This window comes from Callorhinchus milii, unplaced genomic scaffold, assembly GCF_018977255.1.
Source record: "Callorhinchus milii isolate IMCB2004 unplaced genomic scaffold, IMCB_Cmil_1.0 Scaffold2, whole genome shotgun sequence".
Lineage (NCBI taxonomy): Eukaryota > Metazoa > Chordata > Chondrichthyes > Chimaeriformes > Callorhinchidae > Callorhinchus > Callorhinchus milii.
In genome coordinates, this window is record NW_024704743.1 from 57,678,138 (window position 1) to 57,702,970 (window position 24,833).

Below are 24,833 nucleotides of genomic sequence, written 5' to 3' on the forward strand. Positions count from 1 at the left end.
AGACAACCGAGGTCCATCTGGTTCACCTTCCACCCTCCTGGCAGTGGCTTGACATGTCGTGTCCCAAACTATATACTAGGTCCTGAGATATTATTTTCTAGCAGAAATCTATCTAATTCGTTCTTGAAACAAACAACACTTTCTGCTTCCACTGTCTCCCTAGGGAATCTGTTCCATACGTTTACTAATCGCTCACTGAAATAGTGTCTCCGCAGATTTGTTCTGAATTTACCCCCTTCAATCTCAGGTCATGTCCTCTGGTTCTACTGTTCAGTACAACAACAATTTGCACATATATAACGCCCTCCACCCAGGGTAGCGTCTCAGAGCACTGAATACAAGATAAAACAGCTTATCATTATCTATTCCCTTCAGAATCTTAAAGACCATAATCATATCGCCCCTCAATCTTCTCTTCTTCAGTGTGAACGTGTCCAGTATATCTAATCTCTCCTCATAATCCAGTATCTCCATCCCCTCAATCGTTTTGACTGCCCTTCTCTGTAGCTTCTCAATTGCTGCAATATCCTTTTTATATTGCGGTGACCAGAACTGCACACAGGATTCCAACTGCGGTCACTCCAACGATATATAAAGTGGCAGGATTACCCAATATTTTGGCTCAATATTGCCCTATTAATACAACCCAGCAGCTGGTTTGTCTAACTCACTGCTACCAAGCACTGTTGCAATAGCTTCAATGTCTTGTCAGTCAGGACCCCCAGGTCCTTTTCATTTTCCATACAGATTATTTTTTTCCCATTTAAATAATAGTCCCCTCCTGGATTTTTTGTCCCATATGAACCATTTTGCATTTCTCTACATTGAATTTCATCTGCCATCGATCAGCCCAATTCCCAAGTATGTTCAAGTCCTCCTGTAACCAATCCTGTTCATCTTTGCAGTCTACCACCTTCATTGGCTTTGATGATGTCCAACTAGAATAAAGGGCAGTTTAAAACTTTGCTTTGTGAGGGTGGGATGGGGGGTTGCAAATGTGATTGTCAACATGCCTCTTCACATATCTTTATAATTGATGTCAGTAATATATAGACTAATTCTTCAAGCCTTCTGTAAAATGTGTGGATGGAATGTATACAAGTTGTATAATTTGCAAAAGTTTAAAGGTTTATTAAACAAAAGTGTTTATTGTAGAACAAGTATGTTGCGGTAACTTCAGATGACTTTAGTGTCCATGATCTTCTCCGCTCACTGAAATTCTTTATGTCCTTGCCCGCCCCACCCCACCATTAGTGAGCGAGTTTTCAGACATTCTTCCCTCTACTATCTGGAATGTCTATCCACCTCGATCCTCCCTCTCCATCTTTAAACCCAGTGTTAAGACCTTTTATTTCAACCATGTTTTTGGTCACCTCTCTGTCCCCTTTGCCCTCCTCCTTCCTCAACTCCCCTCACCCCCAACTCGGGCTCCTATCCAATTCTGTGAAGTGCTTTGAGACATTTCGGTCCATAGTGGAGGTAAAGCAGAATATTTTCTTAATGGGGAGAAATTAAGAACTGTGGAGAAAGAGATTTGGGTGTCCATATCCACAAATCACAAACTAGTTCCCAGGTATGAAAAGTAATCAAAAAGGCGAATAGAAAGTTGGTCTTTATCTCAAGGGGCCTGGAATACAAAGGGGAAGAAATGAAGCTTCAGCTGTATAGTCAGACCCCATCTGGAGACTGCGTTCAATTATAATAATAATCCTTGCATTTGATATAGCGCTTTTTACGTCTTCTAGATGTCCCAAAGCGCTTTACAGAATATACTGTAAAGTGAATTGACTATATATTTGTGGGCGAACGCGGCAGCCAATTGCGCACAGCATTGTCCCTCAAACAGTCATGAATTGAAAATGACCAATTTATTATTGTTTTTTTTTGGAGGGATTATTTTTAGGCTCTGTGTGGAGTAAGGAAACTTGCCCAAGGTTTCGCCCTCTGCCTGGAATTGAACTCAGGTCTCTCACTTGCAAAGCGAGTGCTCTAACCACTGAGCTACAGGACTCAAAAAATTTCTTGGAGTCCAGTTTTGAGCATCACACCTCAGGAAAGATATATTGGCCCTGAAGGGGGTGCAGTGCAGGTTTGCCAGAATGCTACCAGGCTTATAAAGGGTTAAGCAAAGGCTGCATAAATTTGGATTGTATTCCCTTGAGTTAAGAAGGTTGAGGGGTGATTTGATTGAGGAGTTTAAGATGATAAAGGGAATCAATAGGATAGATGCAGAGAAGCTATTTCCTCTGGTGGGGGATTCCAAAACAAGGGGGCACAGTCTTACAATTAGAACCAGACCATTTAAGAGTGAAATCAGGTAGCATTTTTTCACTCAAAGGGTGGTAGAAATCTGGATTTCTCTCCCCCAAAACGCTGTAGATGCTGGATCCATCCACACCTTCAAGAGTGAGGTTGATAGGTTTTTGGAAGGTCCGGATATTATATGGGGAGAAAGCGGGAAATTAGAATTGAAAGGATTAGTTGAGGTACAGATCAGCCATAATCTAATTAAATGGTGGAACCAGGCTTGAAGGGCTGAACGGCCTCCTCCAGTTCCTATGTTCCCAATGCTGTATAACTGGTGGTGTTGTATGACATGAACGTTTCAACAGATATAGTGGATGGCCACAACACAATAGATTGCTCTGAGTATCCAACCTTGCAAAAGCTCCTCCTGATCTCCTCTCGGTAGAGTAATTCTTTCCTTTGTTGCTTTTGCCAAAGCTAACTGCTGGTGAATAAAGAACAATTAGCTAGAAGAAAAATATCTCACTTATAAATCTTATAATTGGTTAACTAAACATCCAAGGCAAAAATGTCAGGCTTTCCCTTAGGTCTTAAAACAGTCCAATAATTCACATAAAGGTCAGTGTGTGCTGAACGGTTTCCACTGCACATCGTATTAAAGGATCTACATTTGACAATGTTGGTATAGCTGGAGTGGCGTGGGGCACAGTTAGCCAAGATGTGACATGATATGAAAAAGTACCTATATTTTTTAATCTGGAATGGGAATATCTTTATTTTAGTCACTCAATCCATGACTGTTTGTGGACACTATTGTGTGTAATTGGCTGCCTTGTTTCACCCACAAAATACACAGTTAATCCACTTTGCAATATATTCTGTGAAGTGCTTTGGGACTTTTAAATAACGTGATAAGACACTACATCAAATGTAAGAGTTATTATTATTCTTACATAAAGAATGGTGCTTAGGTAAGGTGCTGGAGAGCTGCCAGAGTCTATGGAAGCTTTACTCAGCAAGGAGGAGGAAAGGAGCAAAGATTATTAACACCAGAGAAGAGATGAAGGTTGCAGGAACTCATAAAACTGCACAACCAATGGATTCAAAATAAATAAGCCCAAATGCAATGACTGGCAGTGATAGAATCTCTCAGGAGTTCAGTTAATGTGGTCCAAGCATTATTTTACAGCTTGTTGGGAGCTCATAAACTAAGGTGAAGGTTACAATCACTGGTATTAATGAGGAAAAAAATGTATTTTGCAATCACTGCTAAAGTTATTAATAATAATAACAGTAATAATAAAACAATAATTGCATTTGATATAATGCCTTTCACACTAGAAAGAAATCTCAAAGTGCTTTACAGGAGTTCCTGTATTGTGGCAGCCATTTGGTGCACTTACCAATTGGTGCATAGCAATGTCCCACAAACAGCCATGAATTGCATTTCATGTGAGTTTTGTCTAGTTTAGTTGCATGGTAAAAAGATGTGTTACATAAAAAAACAAGTTGCATTTTTCACCCCACAGTGCAGTGTTCATGTGATTTTGTGCAGTGTTTGGAGATGTGCCCTATGAGATTTCAGCCTGCTTCTTAGTTGCTTTATTAGGTCAGTGCACAGTTAAAGCAATGTGCTCAATTTTATTTACATTTTTTACAGCAGGACATGCATTGAGAGTGTTCTCTCTGAGAGATTTGTCAAAAGAACAATTGCCAATATATAACTTCTATAAATTTCAGAACCTTTTTAAAAAATATTGCTGTCATTGGAGTAGCACATCCACTAAACAAGGGGGAGAAAAGAAGTAAATCACAATGGGCAAAAATGTAAACTCATCAGGTTTATCTACTTTTAATAATAGTACAACATCATTTCCATTTATATAGCCTTGAGATGGACCTTGAACAAGGAGAGGGAAGCAATAAGTTGGAGGAAACTGATCCTTCACTTCATGACTGTTTGTGGGACATGCTGTGCACATATTGGCGGTCACATTATAGGAACGCCTGTGAAATGCTTTGAGACATCCTATATCACTATATCATATATAGGCACTATATCAACTGCATTGATTATTATTATTGTAGCAGAAGAAACTGATATTGTTTCCTATGAAAAAATTGCATTTTTTCACTGTTATTTTTGCTTATAACATAAGCTATTTGCCACTCAGTAAAGCAACAAAAATATAAAGCAATAACTATTTCAGAATTAATGAAACTTGAAATCTTCCAGGTTTATTGCCTTGTGCCAAGATGAATACTGCATAAATTAAACAGTAATGAAGAACAATGATGTGCTTATGAAACATGATGTGCCCTTGAGTAAGCAAGCTGAAGCAATGAAATGACAGGACAGATATAGATGTAGAAACAGTCTGATACAGAAACTTTTTGCCTTGCTGCTTGGTTCATTCAGGGAAACTGACGTGAGTTTTACAATTACCCACCAAAGTATAATGGTTGACATGGAGAAGTCTTCTCCAATGCATAAAAAATACTTGCTTCATTGTCTTCTTGTATCAGCAACACTATGCACTAAGATTGGGTTTGTGTTTCTTCTTAACCATCTTTCCTCTCAGCAACACTTCACTGTTCTGACCTTGCCTGGTTTCACTCGTTTACCTTTAACATCATCTCTGCTTAGTGTAATAGCTTCTCCTCCAGCCTTCGCACTGTCATATGTGGGGTTCCTCAGGGCTTTGTCCTCGGTCCTCCCTACTTTAATATTTACATGCTCCTGCTTGGTGATGTCATCCGTAGGCATCGGGTTAACTTCCACATTGTATGCGGATGACATCCAACTCTATCTCTCTGCCTCCACCCTCAACTCCAGGACCACTCCTGGCATGCTTCATCCCAGCTTCGGGTCAGACCTTCAGCCTTTCTGCCCGTACCTCTGGAATTCTATTCCGGAATCCCTTTGCCGTGCCCCCTCCCTTGCCTCTTTCAAGGTCCGTCTCAGGGCTTTATTCTGTGATGTCCCCCCGATGTGAAAAGTGCTATACAAATATGATTTGTTGTTATTATCTTGTAGCTGTTCCACAAATGATCCACAATATTGGGCAATTAAATAATAATAATAATCTTGCTTTTGGAATAGCACTTATAACATCGAGCATGTCTCAAAACGCTTCATAAAGTTTCTGTGAAGTGTGGCGACTACATATTTTAAGTGAATATTGACTAAATTTTAACTGGAATCAATATTTATTCCAATAAAAGGCTAATTTGTTAAGATGTTACTGCATAAGGATGGATTCATACAGAGTTTCACAACAGAGAAGACATATTACATGAACTCGCTCATTGACCGCTTACTGCATGGTTGTTTGTGGGACATTGCTGTGTGCAGATTGACTGCCAAGTTCATCAAACAATGCGCAGTTATACCACTTTATACAATAGCGCTATGAGATGTCTCAGTGATGTAATGAGGTATTATAACAATAATGATAATAATAATCCTTGCATTTGATATAGCGCTTTTCACGTCTTCTAGATGTCTCAAAGCGCTTCACAGAATAGACTTTAAAGTGGATTGACTGTATATTTGTGGGCGAAATGCAGCAGCCAATTGTGCACAGCAGTGTCCCCCAAACAGTCATGTATTGAAGTGACCAATTTATTATTGTTTTTTTTGAGGGATTATTATCAGGCATGTGAAGTAAGGAAACTTGCCCAAGGTTTCACCCTGCTGGGAATCGAACCTAGGTCTCTTGCTTGCAAATAATAATAATAATAATCCTTGCATTTGATATAGAGCTTTTCACGTCGGGAGGATGTCCCAAAGCGCTTCACAGAACACACTGTAAAGTGAATTGACTGTATATTTGTGGGTGAACACGGCAGCCAATTGGGCTCAGCAATGTCCCACAAACAGTCATAGATTGAAAATGACCAATTTATTATTGTTTTAAGTGCTCTAACCACTGAGCTACAGGACTCCACAGGTATTCTATCGAATGCAAGTATTGTATCTCTGAAGGATATGTTCACTATTCCATGGGACTTGGAATTTATATAGATCAGGCTGACACTCCAATACAGTGCTGGGGGTATGTGCTGCATTGCCAAAGGTGCCGACCTTCTGATGAGATGTTAAAGATTGTCTGTTCAGGTGAACGTGAAAGATTCCATGGCACTACTCCAAAAGAGAAGGGCGTTTCTCCTAGTGTCCTGACCAGCAATCCCACCAAATAAAATTGGTGATTCACTTCATGGCTGTTAATGGGATATTGGCTGCTACATTTGATAACAAAATACCCAGTCACCACACTTTACAGTAAAATCTAGTGAACCAATTTGAACTATCCACACGATATGAAAGGTGCTGCATCAAATGCAAAGATTATTATAATTATTAGAAATAATTATGAATTATTACAATCATTAGTGATTGAGGCACAGTGTTGTGGTCAAGGTACAGTAACCCTTACTGTAATATGTTCACTCTCGTATCATGCACATTAATTATAATTTACATAATCCTGTTATTTTCATTTCACGGTCAAAAATGTAGAGCTCACAAATTGTGAGTTATGATCATGGCGATGATCATAACTAATTTCTCAGCCGAGAAAAAGTCTGAAAAGCCAAAGTAAAGGATGGAAAGTGAAACAGACAGCGACTCTGGACTTCGGCAGTATTCACAATGCCAATTTTTATCATTTGGTAGCAAATCCTGTCATTTCAATTGCAAACACAATTAACACAGTGGCTTCAGACTTGTCAATGCTGCTTTTTGAACCACACTGAATACTTAGAATCATAGAATTATACAGCACAGAAGGAGGCCATTCGGCACATTGTGTCTGTGCCAGCTCTTTCAAAAGAGCTATTCAAATCAATCATACTCCACTGCACTCTCCCCATATCACTGCAAGCTTATCCTCCCCAAATAATTATCTACTTCTTTGTTAAAAATTGTCATTGAATCGGCTTCCAACACACTTTCAGGCAATGCATTCCAGACCCGGATAACTCGCCGCGTGAAAAGATTTCTCCTCACCTCCCCTCTGTTTCTTTTAACAACCACTTTAAATCGATGTCCTCGGGTTACCAACCCACTCGCCAGTGGAAATAGTTTCTCCTTTTTCATCCTATCGAATCCCCTCATAATTTGGAAAACTTCTATTAAGTTTTCTCTTAAACTTCTCTGCTCCAAGGATAATAATCCTAGCTTCTCTAGCCTCACCTGATAACTGAAGTCCCTCATACCATCCTGGTAAATCTCCTTTTACCATCTCCAATGCCTTGACATCTTTCCTAAAATGTGGTGCCCAGAACTGAACACAGAACTCTAGCTGAGGCCTAACCAGTGTTTAAGGTTCATCATAATTTCCTGACTTTTGTATTCTATGACCCTATTTAGAAAATCTAGTATCCAGTATGCTTTTTTTAACAGCTTTAAAGGTTTACTTATATGAATCCCCAGGTCTCTCTGTCCCTTCAACCCTACTATCTAGCTTATATTGCCTCTCCTCATTCTTCCTTTCAAAATACATTACTTCGCATTTCTCCACATCAAACTTCATATGCCACGTGTCTGCCCATTTTACCAGTCTGTCTATGTCCTCTTGCAGTCTGCTACTATCCTCCTCACTTTTTATTACTTTTCCTAGCATAAATCCAACAATTTCACTTCACTTGATACATTATTGATAATGTTCCCTTTCAGTGCACAGTATATCATTTATTACTTCAAACTTTCTTAATATGCATATAATGTATGTACATATCAAACATAGTGCTTTGTGATTTATACTGATTGAAAAAGGCTTTCTTTTCCACTGTCTTTATAATCTGAGATTGTTATTTTTCGTGATGACTGTAAATTAAGCCACAGTATAAAACAAAATTATATTTGTAAAAATCTTTCATGTTGGGAGGACGTCCCAAGGTGGTGGACAGTCAGAGATTTGTACCCAAACGGGTTGGGGGGAGGGTTGGTATCGGGGGTGTGGAGGGCCGGAGGGCGGCCGAAGGTGCGGTTGAAGAGGAGGGTCTTGAAGGAGGCAAGGGAGGTAGTGAGGTGAAGGGAATGTGGGATGTAGTTCCAAAGAGTGGGAGCAGAGAGGCTGAAGGCCTGACCGCCGATGGTGGGGCGGGCCGGTGGAGACGTGTAGCAGACCAGAGCCTGCTGAGTGGAGGGAGTGGACAGGTTTATATGGGGTTAGCAGGTCACAGAGGTAAGGAGTGGCAAAGCTGTGGAGGGCCTTTAAGGTGAGGACGAGGATTTTGAATTGTATCCTCTGGGGGATGGGGAGCCAGTGGAGCCGGGCGAGGGTGGGTGTGATGGGGTCATGGAGCAGCTTGTGAAGGGAAGAGTTGGGAAGGCCGACAAGCAAAGAGTTGGCGTAGTCGAGCCCAGATGTAAAAAATGCTTGGATGAGGGTTTCGACGGCCTGATGGGTAACGCAGTGGCAGAGCCCAGTGATGTTGCGGAGTGGATCATGGCACGGATGTGGGGTAGAAAGGACAGTTGAGGGTCAAACAAGATGCCAAGGTTCCGGACTGGTTCAGTGAGGTGCATCTACGGACGGTGATGCTGTCAAAGCCTGAGGTGAAGAGGCGCTGACGGGAGCCAATCTGGAGAGCCTCAGTCTTGTTGACATTTAACTGTAGAAAGTTAGCTCTCATCCAGGACTTAATGCCTAACAGACATTCTGTCAGGATAGCAATGGTCCTGGAGTCAAGGGTGGAGGCAGAGAGATAGAGTTGGGTGTAGACATGGGTCAACTTCCACTTGCGGATGATGTCACCAAGAGGGAGCATGTACAAGTTGACGATCACAGTGCTTAGTAGATTGAATTCAGAAACATTGGATGCATCTGTTAAATCCATCGAAAATCAACTGGCATATCAAAGAATGCTTAAGTTCCAATCCAATACACTTTACATTGATATAGTGCTTTTCACTTAAGGAGAATGCCTCAAAGCACTTGACAAAGCTGGTTTGGATTCTGAGCTGGGAATGGGAGATTAATGGTTGTGAGAGGAAAGATGATTGAAAACGCAGTCAAAGAGGTACATTTTGAGATGTTCCTTGAGCAAGGGAAGGGAAGGAACCAGCCAGAGGGTCACAATAGCTGAAAGCCCGCATGCCAAATGGTGGGTCAGAAAGGATGGGGGACACTAAGCGAAGGGAGCCCAGAATTATCCCAGAAACAACATGTATCGATAAAATTAATCTGTTCCTTACATTCTAGGTATTAAATTTGTTAATGTGAACTAAGTGCAATCAATCCCTTTAGGTACATTTGGTGAAATTGTCCCTGTGTGCTTCTAAATAAATGTAATGTAATTTAAAATTATAATTAATATTACATTCTAAAATGTAAATTAAATTATACTTTTACAGATTTAATTACATTTACTTATAAGTGCACAAGTATAAGGATGAATTAATTACGTTTATATAATGAAGTATAATAAATTGTAGCCCACAGTAACAAATCTGCTCGATAAAATACGTGAAGCATAATAAACATTTCTCCTTTACTCCGTTGCTCTTCTGTATTATTTGATGGCCTGGACAATCTTTTTATGTCACAGTGACCAGAGGTACATAGTACTCTAGATGCAGTCTTGACTGCCTTATTTAACAGCGATGCATTGTTAACATAAGCACATAAGAAACGCTAGACAAAGAAAGACCAAGGTCAATATAGTTCGCCTTCCACCTTCCTGGTGGTCGCATGCGCAAATGTCCCAAACTATCTGTGTACTATATCCCATAATGTTATTTCCTAAAAGAAAACTATCTAATCTGTGTTTGAAAGAATCAAATTCCTGTTTCAACCGTCTCCCTAGGGAGCCTGTTCCACAGGTTCACTATTTGCTCACTGAAATAGTGTTTGCCAAGATTTGTTCTGAAATTACTTCTTCAATCACAGGTTGTGGCCTCTGGTTCTACTATTCTGGACATGTTGTAGTAGTCTGTCATGATCTATATTGTTTTGCTCCTTTAGAATCTTAAAGACAGCAATCATATCACCTTTCAGTCTTCTCTTTTCCAGCGTGAACATGCCCAATTTACTTAGTCACTCCTCATTGTCCAGTCCTTCCATTCCCTCCACCATTTTGGTTGTCCTCCTCTGTATCTTCTCGATTTCTCCAATATCCTTTTCGTACTGCAGCGACCAGAAGTGTACACAGTACTCTGCGTAAGGTCTCACCAATGATTTATACAGTGGCAGGATTGCCCCACTATTTTGGCTTGCTATGGATCTTTTGATACATCCCAACATCTGCTTTGCTTTACTCACTGCCACCAGAGCATTGTTGGGAGAGCTTCAATTATTGTCAATCAGGACCCCCAGTTCCTTTTCATTTTCCATACATGTTATTTTTCTTCCGTTCAAATAATAGTCCCTTCCAGGATTTTTGTCCCCATGTGAATTACTTTACATTTCTCCACATTGAATTTCATCTGCAACCGATCTGCCCAATTCCCAAATATGTTCCAATCCTCCTGTAACGTATCTAGTTCAGCTTCGCAATCTACCATCTTCATTAGCTTGGTGTCATCTGCAAAACTTAGCCACTGTGCTTGTGATTCCTAGTTCTAGATAATTTACAAAAATATTAAACAAAAGAGGTCCCAAAACAGACCGTTGTGGAACTCCACTGGTAACATTTTCCCAGTCTGATGGCATTCTCTGTACCACCACCCTCTGGGTTCTTCCAGTCAACCAATTGCATAATTCATTGTATTCCCGCTTTTTTTCACTTTCAGTACCAGCCTCTCAAGAGGAACTGTATCAAAGGCTTTAGTGAAATCCAGATATACAACATCCATAGCCATACCCTTATCAAGCTCCCTTGTCACACCATTAAAGAAAACCAGTAAATTAGATTAGCAAGACCTTGCTTTCATTAACCCATATTGGCTATCATTTATGATTTTATTTCTGTCCAGATGCTCCATAATTTTACCTACAGTGCACGTCAGATAACAGGTCTGTAGTTTCCTGGGTCACTTTAGTTATCTTTCTTAAAAATAGGAGTAACATCTACCTTTCTCCAATCCCCTGGCACCTCTCCAGTATTCAGTAATTTGTGAAAGATTTGTGCCAGCGTTTCCGCAACTTCCTCTCTAAGTTCCTTAAGGATCCTTGGATAGAATTTATCTGACCCCTGAGATCCGGCCCACACTGTTCAGCTTGTGTGTGACGTCTGGTGATCTGAACACATCTGATTTGGCAATGCAACCCAGCATATTGTTTGCCTTGTTAACTGCTGGAGCAGTTAAATGCGGGGGCTGGAGGAGAAACGGTTTCTCCTCCAGCCGTCACATCTGGCGTCCCCCAGGGCTCTGTCCTTGGCCCTCTCCTCTTTAATATCTACATGCTCCCCCTTGGTGACATCATCCGCAGACATGGGGTCAACTTTCCCTATAAATGAAATCTTGTTGTTGTTGTATGCAGATGACACCCAACTCTCTTTCTGCCTCCACCCTCAACTCCAGGACCACTGCTGTCCTGACAGACTTCCGGTCGGACATCAAGTCCTGGATGAGGGCAAACTTCATACAGTTGAATGTGAACAAGACTGAGGCCCTCCTGATTGGTTCCCGCCAGCGCCTCAGCATCTCAGGCTCTGGCAGCATCAACCTCCATGGTTGCACACTACAAATCACCAACTCACCGCCAGTCAGGAACCTAAGTGTCTTGTTCAACCCTCATCTGTCTTTTCTCCCCCACATTCAAGCCATGACCCGCTCTGCCTTCCCTCACCTCTGTAACATCACCCGACTCTGCCACTACCTCACCCCTCAGGCCACTGAAACTCTTGTTCATGCCTTCATCACCTCCAGTCTCGACTATGCAAACGCCCTGCTTGTCAGCCTTCCCAACTCCTCCCTCCACAGACTGCAGATAATCCAGAACTCTGCAGCCCGTGTCCTCTCCGCACCAAATTCCGTGACCCCATCTCCCCCATTCTCGCCCAACTCCAATGGCTATATATCCTTCAGAGGATCCAGATCAAGTTCCTGGTCCTCATATACAAAGCCCTCCATGGCCTCACCCTACCTCTGCGACCTCCTAACCCCCTACCAACCCGCTTATTCCCTCCACTCAGCCGGCTCTGGCCTGCTCCACATCCCCCAACCCACCCTCCCCACCATTGGCGGGAAAGCCTTCAGCCACTCTGCCCCCAAACTCTGGAATTCCATCCCCCAGTCACTCCACCTCGCCCCTCCTTAGCCTCCTTCAAGACCCGCCTCAAGACCCTCCTCTTCGACCATGCCATTGGCCACCCCCTTCCCCTCCCCTCCCTTACCCCCCAACCCCAGCTCGGATCTGAAATGCTGTACTCTGTCCAGCGCCTTGGGACGTCCTCCCGACGTGGAAGGCACTATACAAATGTAATCTTGTTGTTGTTGTTGCTGCCTCACACTATTTTAGCATGTTGATCGATAAGCCAACTAACATCACTAAGTCCTTTCGGCTTACTCCTTGAAAGCTGTATCCAATCTACGCAGTACATGTTTCTCCTACTTTTACTTTCTTTACCAGCACCTCATCCAATTGAATTTCAAATACTTCACTTGGCACTGAATAATAATAATAATAATAATCGTCACATTTAGTGCAGTGCCTTTCACAATAGGAGGAATTCCCAATGCACTTCACAGGATATACTGTAAAGTTAAGTAACGGTGCGTTTATTTGTGGCGATCAAGCCAGTTGAGCTCTATTTTTAAGATCTTGCTTGTTTTAGTAGGTTGTTTAAGGACAGGCAGTTGGTAGTTGTCTGGTTTGCTGATAGAATCATGGACCCATAGATGATGATTTTTTTTCAATTATCTAATTGAGGTCAAGCAAATGAGGTTGTGGTTGCTAAGTACTGTATGGCTTTGTCATCCTTCTTAAATACTAGAACATATTTCCTTATTTCCAGTCTATTGGAACCACCTAGAGCTCATTGACTTTTTCAAAATAACTGTCAGTGCTTCACAAATATTCTCTTATCTCCTATGGTATTCTCGGGTTATTTAAACCTATCCATAAACTCTACCTTCGTAATGTCAGAGTCCCACAGTTTTGCTCAACATGTGTTGCATGTCAGACAATATGTTGTAAATGTTCTTCCTAGTAATAAAAAAAACTCCAGGAATAACTCATGTTGTAGCAATGTAGAGTGAGTTATAAATCTGGCCTTTTATTCCATACTGCTACACTGCTAAGGGCTTCACAGCTTGTGTTCGGGCATATCTTTCTGTCTGACTGACATTCCTCATCACTCTGCTGCGTGATCTTTATTGTGGATGAAATGAATTTTCTTCATATGCTTTAGGCGCAGCTCTGATCCAAAATGTAATTCTATTCACTTTGACTATTTTCCTCGATGATGTGTAGTTTCTTGCTGAACAAATGCCATAAAATCCATGTAATACATCAGAGATGGCCATCTTTTGATCAACGGGCCACATTACACATGTGCAAAATAGTCATGCAGGCCACAAGTTGGCCATTCCTGTTATACATCACAGTTGTGCATAAAATCATTCATCAATATTATTATGTTTGTTGTTTTCAGTTAAAACAACCTCTATAATTGATAATGCTTTACAAGCCTTTTGTTCTCAGAACATAAAGTAATAAGTGAAAATGCAACATATATAAAGTATATTCCCTCTTTCATGGTAATATCTCTAAGTTGATTTAAACATCAGCACATCAGAATTATGCTAAATCCCGAAAGATGGAATATTTTCTCACAGTGCAAATGATTAAAGGCATCCTTGTTCCAAGATGTGGAACCAAGGCAGAACTTCTGCTGTGATGATTATTTTGATAAATAGAACTAAGGCTCTTGTGAACACTTGGGAATTGCAACATATTTATGAATCATAGACAAAAACAATACTAATCCATGTATTTGATACAGTACCTTTCATGTCAGGAGGACTTCACAAAAGTCTTCACAGGTAGTGACTGTGTATTTTGTAAGAAAATGTGACAGCTAGTTTGCACACATAGCAATGTCACACAAAACACCATGAAGTGATTGACCAATGTTTTATCTGTGGGATTGTTGGCCATGACATTCAGAGAAACTTCCACCTCTTTTTAGACTAGTGCAATGAAGATTTTAGCGTCCACTCGAACAGGCAGACAGGGTCTCAGCTTACCATCTCATTCTGAAGGACACCTACAATAATGTAGCACAACTCCAACACGCTTGAACCCACAACCTTCTACCTCTAAGGCAAATGTGCTACCAACTGAGCCAGGCTGACACCTATCTTGACCAAAAATCAAGAAAATCTATAATAATAATAATAATAATCCTTGCATTTGATATAGCGCTTTTCACGTCGGGAGGACGTCCCAAAGCGCTTCACAGAACACACTGTGAAGTGAACTGACTGTATATAGAGGCTTGGACCATTTTTGTAGTATTCTGAGGTGCTGGAATGGGTCCAGGATCCTAATGTCCCTGACTTTGTAATCTCATATTAAATCTGCCATCTCATGCTTCAAAAAAAAATTGTTTTTGCCACCTGCAAACTAGACTGTATTCATTAACATTCTCCACATATTATAAACCTGGAAACACTCAGCACAGAAAGAAGTCATCTACTGTCAGATGCACTAAGAACAAGAGGACATAGGTTAAGAATTAACTAGCTTTTTCAGAACAGGTACCAGGAAGAATTTCTTACCCAGAGGGTAATTAATGACTGTATTGGGTTGCCAGGAAAGATAGTTGAAGCTGTGCTGTAATGGAAGGATGGTGTCAAATGAGCCAAATTGTTGTCTTCATGTGAACCAATCTTGTGAATTTGTAAACATTCATTGCAAACCTGATGTGAAATGCGCTGTATCAAATATAACAATTATGTTGACTGCATTTTCACTTTAAACCAATTGGTTCCTCAATCTCTGCATCAGCAATATTTAGATACTGTTGAAGCTGAGTTCCACATCATTTCATTAGAAATCAAACTACAGGATCCTAAATCCAGATTATATTTTATTGTCGAGTGTTCAACTTTTGATTAATTTTAGTGACCTGTGATTCCACCATGAGACCAATCTGTCAGAGGCGTGATATATTTATCAGAGCGCTCATCACTGAAGGAAGGATTTGCAGCTACATCTGTTTAAATAAAACACACTCAGAGGCAAATCTGTAATAAGTATGGAGCTGTTTTACCAAATTACTTAGCATAAGTCAACATTTTATAGGACTTGTAATGTACTTTATGCTATAAAAGCTGATTTACTTAGAAGAAATATGTTTTTGTTATTGTATGAGATTCAAAACTTTTAGGTTCTTGAGGATACATGGACAGTTCTTTCTCAACTGATGAACATGGTTAGTCTACCATATGGGTGTCAGCTTGGCTCAGTTCATAACTCTTTTTCGCCTGGGTCAGAAAGCTGAAAGAAAGCTTGGGGCTACAGCTGCTGGAAGACATTACCTGGAGTTGGAGTTCATGAACACACGTTCGAACATCTAACACCTGGAATCCACCTGGATTGGCCTGCAGAGAGCCAAGCAGCTGCTGCTTAAACTCTGTACCTCCAGTTGGTGGAACCATCGCTTAATGGGAAGGGACATGTGCCCAAGCTAAGGACAGGAAGATGGTGGCAATGCTTTTACCCATTTTATGCTGAGATGTGTTGCCACCAGGAAGCTCACAGGGAGTTCCTTGTACCTACCATTCATCTAGTAAGGGCTCAAACTCGCGCTTGTCGGATGTCGAACGACCAACTAGTGACTTTCTTCCTTGGGGGGAAGGTAAGCAAGGTCTCCTTGGAGCTCAACTGGCTCTAAGATGACATGCCTGGCAATGGAATGTCAGAATCGAGCCAACCCTCTGTGGCGGTCTCGGTAGTCCGGTTCCTGAGCCAAGTGGGTCTGCAGTATTCCAGGGAACTGATGATAACAACACAGCCAGCTTGGCTCATCAGCAGGACCTGGAAGGGCAGACCAGTCACTGGGGACAGGGATAAACATAGAAATTACTGGGAGCACACACAGGTCAGGTCGTATCCATGGAGAAACGAAAATTAACGTTTCAGGTCTCTGATCTTTCGTCAGAACCGGGAGCAGGGAGTCATTCCACTCATATTTCTGTTAACCATGCAAGCCAAACCCCTAACGGGTAGGGTAGTCCTACCTGGACAAGCAGCGGGAAAGCTTGCCAGACAGCAAATCAATGGCTAGCTGTGCGGTTTTAGCTGGTTAGACTCCAGCAGTACCCCAACGCACACTCTGGACTCCCCAAAGCTTGGTTCTTGCCAACCTGCACTGAATACTATCTGGAATTAGGTAAGCAGGATGCGTCCCTCCAGGGGGAAAGGGAGCATTTTATTCCAACAATCTATCTGGGATTTCCATGTGTAGTTGGGATGGATGGAAATCGCAGCTTGGTTTGGATACTCTTAGGCATGGTGATGGGTTTCCATATGTGGCAGACACCTGGCTGACCAAAAAAAATGGCTGTGGACTTAAGCCCCAAGATGGGTCTTTGAATTTATAGCCCAGGCTGACACTCCAATCCAGAGCTGGGCGAGGGCTGCACTATATAGTGAATGAGACATTAAACCAAGTTATCATCTGCATCCTCAGTTGGATATTAAAGATCCTGTGGTACTGTTAAAAATGAGAAGGAAGTTTCTGCCAGTGTCTTGGTCAACGATCCTCAGGTAAAGATTGGTCATTCACTTTGTGGCTGTTTGTGGGACATTGTTATGCACATATTGGCTGCCAGATTTGCTGACAAATACATAGTCACTAAATTTTACAACATACTCGTGAAGCACTTTGAGAGCGTCTTGATGTACAGGCGCTATGTCAAATGCAATATTATTATTATTTTATTATTATTTGTTATTTTAATTATTGTTGTTGTACCAGGCCTACAAATACAAACATTACAATCATTGATGCAATTTGTAATTACATTACATCATATCACAGAGTCTGGCCACTGCTAATTTTTAAGAATTTTATACAAGTTTCATTACAAAATTAAGAGCTCTGCCGTGTGCCTTGATGATAATGTTGTGGTTGCTCAAGTTGTTTGAGAATGCTGTATTCTCTATAAATAACAATTCCTGTAATGCTCTTTCAACTGATTCCCGCACTTAGGGCAGTCTGTTTGTGCTTAAAAATTGAACGCAAGCTTTAAGGTGCGTGAAAGATGTTCACTGTAGAGTGTAGATGAAGTTGGAGATTTGCTGTCAATGTGAGGATGTTATAATAATCCTAATAATAATAATAATAATGTCTTAGCAAGACATGTGTTAAGTAACCATTAATAATACTAATATAATAACAATAATAATGATGACCTTTCACCAATTTATGAATATTTTTTGTTAGCCTCTGCTCACAGGAGAAGCTACCAATCACCTTCCAGTCCTGCGTCGTTCCAAAGGACTGCCAAATCTCCGAGTGGTCTGACTGGAGTCCGTGTTCCTTGTCGTGCTACAGCCCCACCTCACCTAAAGGATTCCGTACCAGGACGTCCAATGTTAAACAGTTTCCTCTTGGCGGTGGACAGGAATGCCCGTCATTGGAGGAGAAAGAACCCTGCACTCTCCAGGGGCAGGGAATACCACCTTGTGCTGCGTAAGTGTACAATTCCTCATGGCTGCATTCTGATAAGCATTAAACCAGTGGCTTCCCAGCTCGACACTGAGAACTAGTTATTGACCATTGATTCATTAACAAGGGTGTCATGAAAAACAGTGGGCTGCACATACTTTTTTTTGTTCATTTTTATATAACGAATCAAGATGAAGGATATCACTAGGAGAAGCAACATTTTAACAATAATCCTCGCAATTGATACATTATCTTATGTCGTCAAAATGTCTCAAAACAAATCACAGGATTTTACTGTTTGCGTATTTGCAGGCAAATGAGGCATCCAATTTGCACACAGAGATGTCCCGCAAACAGCCATAAAGTAAATGACCAATGTTTATCTGGGGATTGCTGGTAAGGACAAAAGAAGAAACTCATTGTCCCTTTTCAAGTAGTGTTAAAGCTGATACAGTTCTGGTTGATGATCCCCAAACCCTCCGCACCACCATCGTGGAGGTGCCTTCAGCCACTACAGCCCGAATTATTTGAATTCTCTCAATCCCTCTGCTTTATCCCCTCTTTATATATCTTTAAATCCCACCTGAAGATCTACCTCTTTTATGGCACATCTGGTCATATTCCCTTCCCTCTTTTCCATTGCTCAGCATTCAAGGGAGCAGTGCTCGGAGATGCTATTCTACGGGAACGGAGCTACAATAATGCAAGTTGTTGTTGTTCTTATTGGAGCATCAGCCTAGTTTGTGATTTCAAAGTCCTGAAGTGGGGCTTGAAACACAACCTTCTTATTCAGAGCCAACAGTGCTGTCAACTGAGCCAGGCTCACACCTCAATTTCCCCTATTGGGAACGCAATGTCATATTATCTCCAGCTAATCATTAAGCGCTCTAGCTAAATATACTTAGCAGCACATTGCAGGATTTAAAGTACAATGGGAAGACTTAGATGTGTTTAACATAACTGAACCATTCACTGCACTGAAAAGTAGACAGTATTTCAAACATCATAAACACACAAGAAAACTGTTTACATCTCACTCATGCCTTGCTTTTCAGCCTCAAATGCATATCCATATCTAACAGACTACATAGAAATCGCTCATGAGTGATCCGAGCCATTCAGATATGCAGCTTCTCCTGTATTTATTCTGACATTGTCATCTGTTGTGTCACATATTGTCACCCCGATTTACAAGATTTGTTCAAGTTACAAGTCAACAGAGTAAAAGTTCTCATTCCACTAATTTCCAGACACTATCCTGCATTTAGCTTTCAGACAACATCTATTTTACCCATTTTCTCTTTGTGTCCCATGTTACCAGTCTTACATGAAATAAACATGCTTGTAAATACAGCAACTCCCGCCAGGCTTACCAGAATCCAGGTCTCCGGAATTCAGACAAAGCTGACAAACCTGGCCTCAAATGAAAAAAAAAAAATGCCATTGTCCTGTGCGTAGACTCTCACCAGTCACCCTGTTAGTGCGAGTCCCCACCTCACTGTTCTAGTTGGCCTTCAGTGGCTAGATACAGCATTTACTTACTATCTTCTACTCACGGGATTCAAACAATTACAATGCTGTCATCTGTGACATGTGCTGCACGTACCTCAGCAGGGACAACAGAAATTTGCATTTATATAGTGCCTTCATGCAGGATAGAGTCTCAGAGCACTGCACAGTGGCTAGGTTGGATGCCAAGCAAGGGAGAAGGGCAGATGACCTTTGTCACAGTCTAAGAGTTAGGTCTTAAGGTGTGATTTAAAAGATAGATAGAGAAGAATTCAGGCAAGGAGTTCCAGATGTTAAGGGTGTTGTGGCTGAAAGCATGACCACCAATGGTGGTGCGGAGGGGTCGGGGGATGCACAGCAGACTTATGTTTGCTGAGCGAAGGGAGTGGCAGAGGAATTGGGTATGAGCAGGTCAGGAAGGAAGGGAATTGTTAGGGATTTGTATGTTAGGGTGAGGATCTTGGTTGATCCTTTCATGGATGAACAAGCCCATTGGCCCAAAATTACTCAAGTTTTTAGGGTCAACAACAACAACAAAATTACATTTGTAAAGAGCCTTTCATGTCGGGAGGACATCCCAAGGCGCTGACCAGGACCCGAACCTAGGGGTAGGGTTGGGTTGGGGTGAGGGAGGGCAGAGGGGGTAGGAGGACAGCTGAAGGCACAGTCAACAAAGAGGATCTTGAGTCGTGCCTTGAAGAAGGCAAGAGAAAGAGCAAGGTGAAGGAATTGTGGGATGGAGTTCCAAAGAGTGGGGGCAGAGAGGCTGAAAGCCCGGCCACCGATGGTAGGGTGGGTCAGGCTGGATTCCTTGAGCAGGCCAGAGCCTGCTGAGCGGTTGGACCAGACAGGTTGATAAGAGGTCAGTACTTAAGAGATGTAAGAGAGGGCAAGGTCATGGAGGGCCTTGAAAGTAAGGAAGAGGATTTTGAATTCTATCCTCTGAAGGATGAGGAGCCAGTGGAGCCCAGGGAGGGTGGGTGATGGGGTTACAGAGCCTGGTGCGGGAGAGGGCATGAGCTGAAGAGTTCGGGATGATTTGCAGCTTGTGGAGGGAAGGGTTGAGGAGGCCGACAAGGAGGGATTTTCTGTAGTCGAGCCTTGAGGTGATGAATGCATGTGAGGGTTTTGGTGGCCTGAGGGGTGAGGCAGTGGCGGAGTTGGCCAATGTTACGGAGGTGGGGGAAGGCAGATCGGGTCATTGCACAGATATGGGGGAGAAAGGACAGTTGAGGGTCAAACAAGATGCCCAGGTTCCTAACTGGCTTGGTCAAGTGGAATGTGCTACCATGGATGCTATGCTGACAGTGCCTGAGCTGCTGAGGCGCTGGTGCGAGCCAATCAGTCTTGCTGACTTTCAGTTGTAGAAAGTTGGCTCTCATTCAGATCATTGGCTTAAAGTTTAAGAATGTGCAGAATTTTAATATGCTCTTTCTGGGCAGTTTTCCAAAATTTTCCATCTATTGACAATGGTCTTAAACCTAAGAACTGAAGACTTTTAGGCCCCATGGATACATAACGAGACAAAATCAGTGAAACAAGACTGTCAAAAAATAGTAGAATGATACAAAATAATCTAGAACACCTGCACAAGCATTAAATAACACTGATGTCAACAAGAAAATTGCATTAACAAGAAGATCATTTTTGTTGAGATTGAAGAGCCCCCGAAATCTGTCACTGTTCAGTGAGGAGAATGAATGTGTTTTAAATAGTGGGACATCAATTTGAATCACTAATCAGCCAATTCTCAACTTAGTATTTAAACATGAAGTACACTTTGATATAGATGATTTTGTGCTGCAAATTGTAACAGTTATACTTCTTAATGCTGGTATTGTATTATTCATGAAATTAACATGTTGTGGCATACTGATGTTGTGGTTACTTAGTTTACATTTGAATATTTAATAAGCTAAAGTGTAGCGTGTTTGAAATTTGGGTTTGATTTAATTGGAAACGATAATTTTAGCTCTGAATATTTCTGCTATTTAATTATTTAAAACCAGTTCTCTAATTCAAGATATCTCACTGAACAGTGAACTTAGATTGAGCCAGGATGTGAATGATTACATTGTGCATGAAAGTGTTTATTTTTTAGGTAAGTGTCTGATGCATGCAGAAACCCATCACCAAGCTTAAGAGTATCCAAACCAAACTGAGAGTTTCACATATGTATGCCACTTACACATGGGAAATGTCCTGTGTCTGAATTGTGGAGTCCTGTAGCTCAGTGGTTAGAGCACTCGCTTTGCAAGCGAGAGACCTGAGTTCAATTCCAGGCAGCGCAAAACCTTGGGCAAGTTTCCTTACTCCACACGCCTAATAATAATCCCTCCAAAACCAAAAACAATAATAAATTGGTCATTTTCAATCTACGACTGTTTGTGGGACATTGCTGTGCGCAATTGGCTGCCGCGTTCGCCCACAAATATACAGTCAACTCACTTTACAGTGTGTTCTGTGAAGCGCTTTGGGACGTCCTCCCGACGTGAAAAGCGCTATATTAAATGCAAGGATTATTATTATTATTATAATGGAATGCACACTCTAGAGGGATGTACCCTGAGTACCTAATAGCAGAGAGTATTAGGTGCAGGTTGACAAGAGTGAATTGCTGACTCCAGAGTTTGGGTTGAGGTAACTGCTGGAGTTTAACCAATAAAGCAGCAGAGTTTGCCATTGTAATTACTATCTGGCAAACTTCCTGCTCTTGTCCAGCTATGACAACCCTACTCATTATGGCTTTGGCTTGCAAAGGAACTTGACTCCTGGTTAACAGGAGTTGAGTGGAAATAATCCTTGCTCCTAGTGACCAGTATTCCCACCCCCCCCCCCCCCCCCAAAGTCTTACAGATGAGCTAGGCTGACTTGTCTGTCATCAGCACTTGTCTGTCATGACTTGTCTGTCATCAGAGTTCTGTGGACCTGCCTGTCCTCCCTCCAAGGAGGATAATCACTAGTTGGTCATTAGGCATCCGGCAAGCGCAGGTTTGAGCCCTGACTAGGTGGGTGGCAGGTACCAGGAACTCCCTGTAAGCTTCCATGAAATGTGTAAAAGCATTGCCACAATCTTCCTGCCAACAGCTCGGACATACATCACTGCACATTGGACGATGGTTGCACTGGTTGGAATGAAAGTGTAGCATGCTGAGAGAGAATGTAAGCGAATATGAGAATGCAAGTGGAACTATTTGAGGGATAGAGTACTTGTGTTGAGAGGTGCATGGGGAGAAATTGAATAAAAACAAATGGAAGCAAATGGCATGCAATATAGAAGCAAACCGAGGGAAATAAAAAAAGAAAGTGATAGAGATAAGCAGAATAAAAGGGGGAAATACAATACAATTTACATTTATATACAGTGCCTTTCACGTCAGGAAGACATCCGAAAGTGCTTTGAATAGACGCACAGATACATCTAAGCCTCACTTTGGCTTGTTGCTTTTCCACCTTGTTTAATATGCATAATTTAGAGGTATTAGTTTTATGTTATTTATGTTGAGAGAAATGAAGACTAGTCACTGGGAGCAAGGATTATTTCCACTCAGTTTGGGACATATGTGCATGTGACCACCAGGAATTTGGAAGGTGAACTATATGGACCTTAATCTTTTTTAATCTAGTATTTCTTATCTTCTTATGAAGTGTGTAATTCTTATATTATTTTAATGTATATTAACAATAGTGCACCAGGACAGTGTAACTCCTGTTGCCTCATTCCTTACTCTAATGACCTTCTTCTCCAATATTAAAATACTCTCTGCCAATTGTTAAAAGATTTCTCACACACACACGCACATTTGCCCTAACAACTTATTAAAAAGTAATGATAAGTAACAAGACATCTCTACACAGAACTAACAAGAAACCAGAGCCATTATACTATGCTTGCAATCCATTCTCTGAGACCCATCTCACTTCACTTGATATCACACTTCACCCATCTCAGAACCATCGCGCATGCCATATTCTTGCTATTCTTGAAATAGTACATTGTTGAACCTTATTCGCTCCATTGCAACTCAGATGGAAATTTGCTCATCCTATCTGAAAGCTGCTTGACCCACAGCAGAACTCAACAATCTAGCACTGTAGTCCAAGCAAAATAGCAGCAAAAATACACAGTCAATCCACTTTACAGTTTCTATAAAGCGCTTTGAGACAGCTTGATGGCGAGATAAGACACTATATCAAATGCAAGGATTATTATTATAAGGAATAACACTTTATTCCATTAAAAAAAACATTTTGGATTATTCTTTAATTGTTGCTAAATTTAACAACCTTTGGCATTATGCTTAGAATGGAAAATCCCATAATTTTCCCTTTTAAGATAATAAGACGTAGGAGTAGGCCATTCTGCCCCTCAAGCCCGCCCCGCCATTTAATAAGATCATGGCTGATCTTCTAACCTAATTCCATTTACCTGCCCTATCCCCATATCCCTTAATCCCTCTATCCTTTAGAAATCTACCAACCTCAGTCTTGAATATGTTCAAGGACTGAGCATCCACAGCCTTCTGGGGTAGAGAATTGTGAAGAAATGTTTCCTCAACTCAGTTCGAAAAGGCTGACCCTTAATCTTGAGACTATGACCCCTAGTTTTAGATTCTCCAACCAGGGGAAACAGTCTCACGGCATCTGCCCTGTCAAGAATCTTATAGGATTCTATAAGATCCCCTCTAATTCTTCTATATTCTAGAAAATATAGGCCTAGTTTACTCAACCTTTCCTCATAGGTCAACCTCTCATCCCAGGAACCAACCTAGTGAATCTATGCTGCACCCCATCTAAGGCGAGTATGTCCTTTCTTAAATAAGAATTCCAAAACTGCACACAATATTCTGGGCGCGGTCTCACCAAGGCCTTATACAACTGCAGCAAGACTTCACTCCTCTTGTACTCTAGCCCTTTTGCAAAGAACGCCAACATGGGATTAGCCTTCCTCGTTGCTTGCCGTACCTGCATACTAACTTTTTGTGACTGGTGTACAAGGACACCCAAATCCCTCTGAATACTAACACTGTCTTGTCTCTCACCCTCTAGAAAAGAATCCACTTTTCTATTTTTGCTACCTAGGTGAATAACTTCACACTTCCCCACATTATACTCCATCAGCCAACTTCTTGCCCACTCACCTAGCCTATCTATTTCCCTTTGCATTCTTTGTGTGTCATCCTCACAGCTTACTCTCCCACCTATCTTCGTATCGTCCACGAATTTAGATATGTTAAGTTCTATTTCCTCATCTAAATCATTGATATAGACTGTAAATAATTGAGGCCCAAGCACTGATCCTTGTGGTGCTCCACTAGTTACATCCTACCAATCTGAGAAGGACCCATTTATCTCTATTCTCTGTTTTCTTCCAGTTAGCCACTCTCCAATCCATGCTAATATATTACCTTTAATTTTTATTTTCACCATGTTCCAATATGGCATTATTGCTATGGGAACCTTCTTCCCTACTTAGGAAAGATTTTGCAAATGATATTGCTTCT

General features: G+C 41.4%; 1 protein-coding gene across 1 annotated transcript in view; it reads left to right on the plus strand.

The window, feature by feature from the left end:
- thsd7aa (thrombospondin, type I, domain containing 7Aa) overlaps positions 1 to 24,833 on the plus strand; it is a 209,744-nt gene that overhangs the window by 95,352 nt on the left and 89,559 nt on the right. The window contains exon 3 of the mRNA XM_042331989.1: positions 17,596 to 17,844. Coding sequence (XP_042187923.1) covers positions 17,596 to 17,844 — 249 coding nt within the window. The remainder of the gene's footprint in view (positions 1 to 17,595; positions 17,845 to 24,833) is intronic.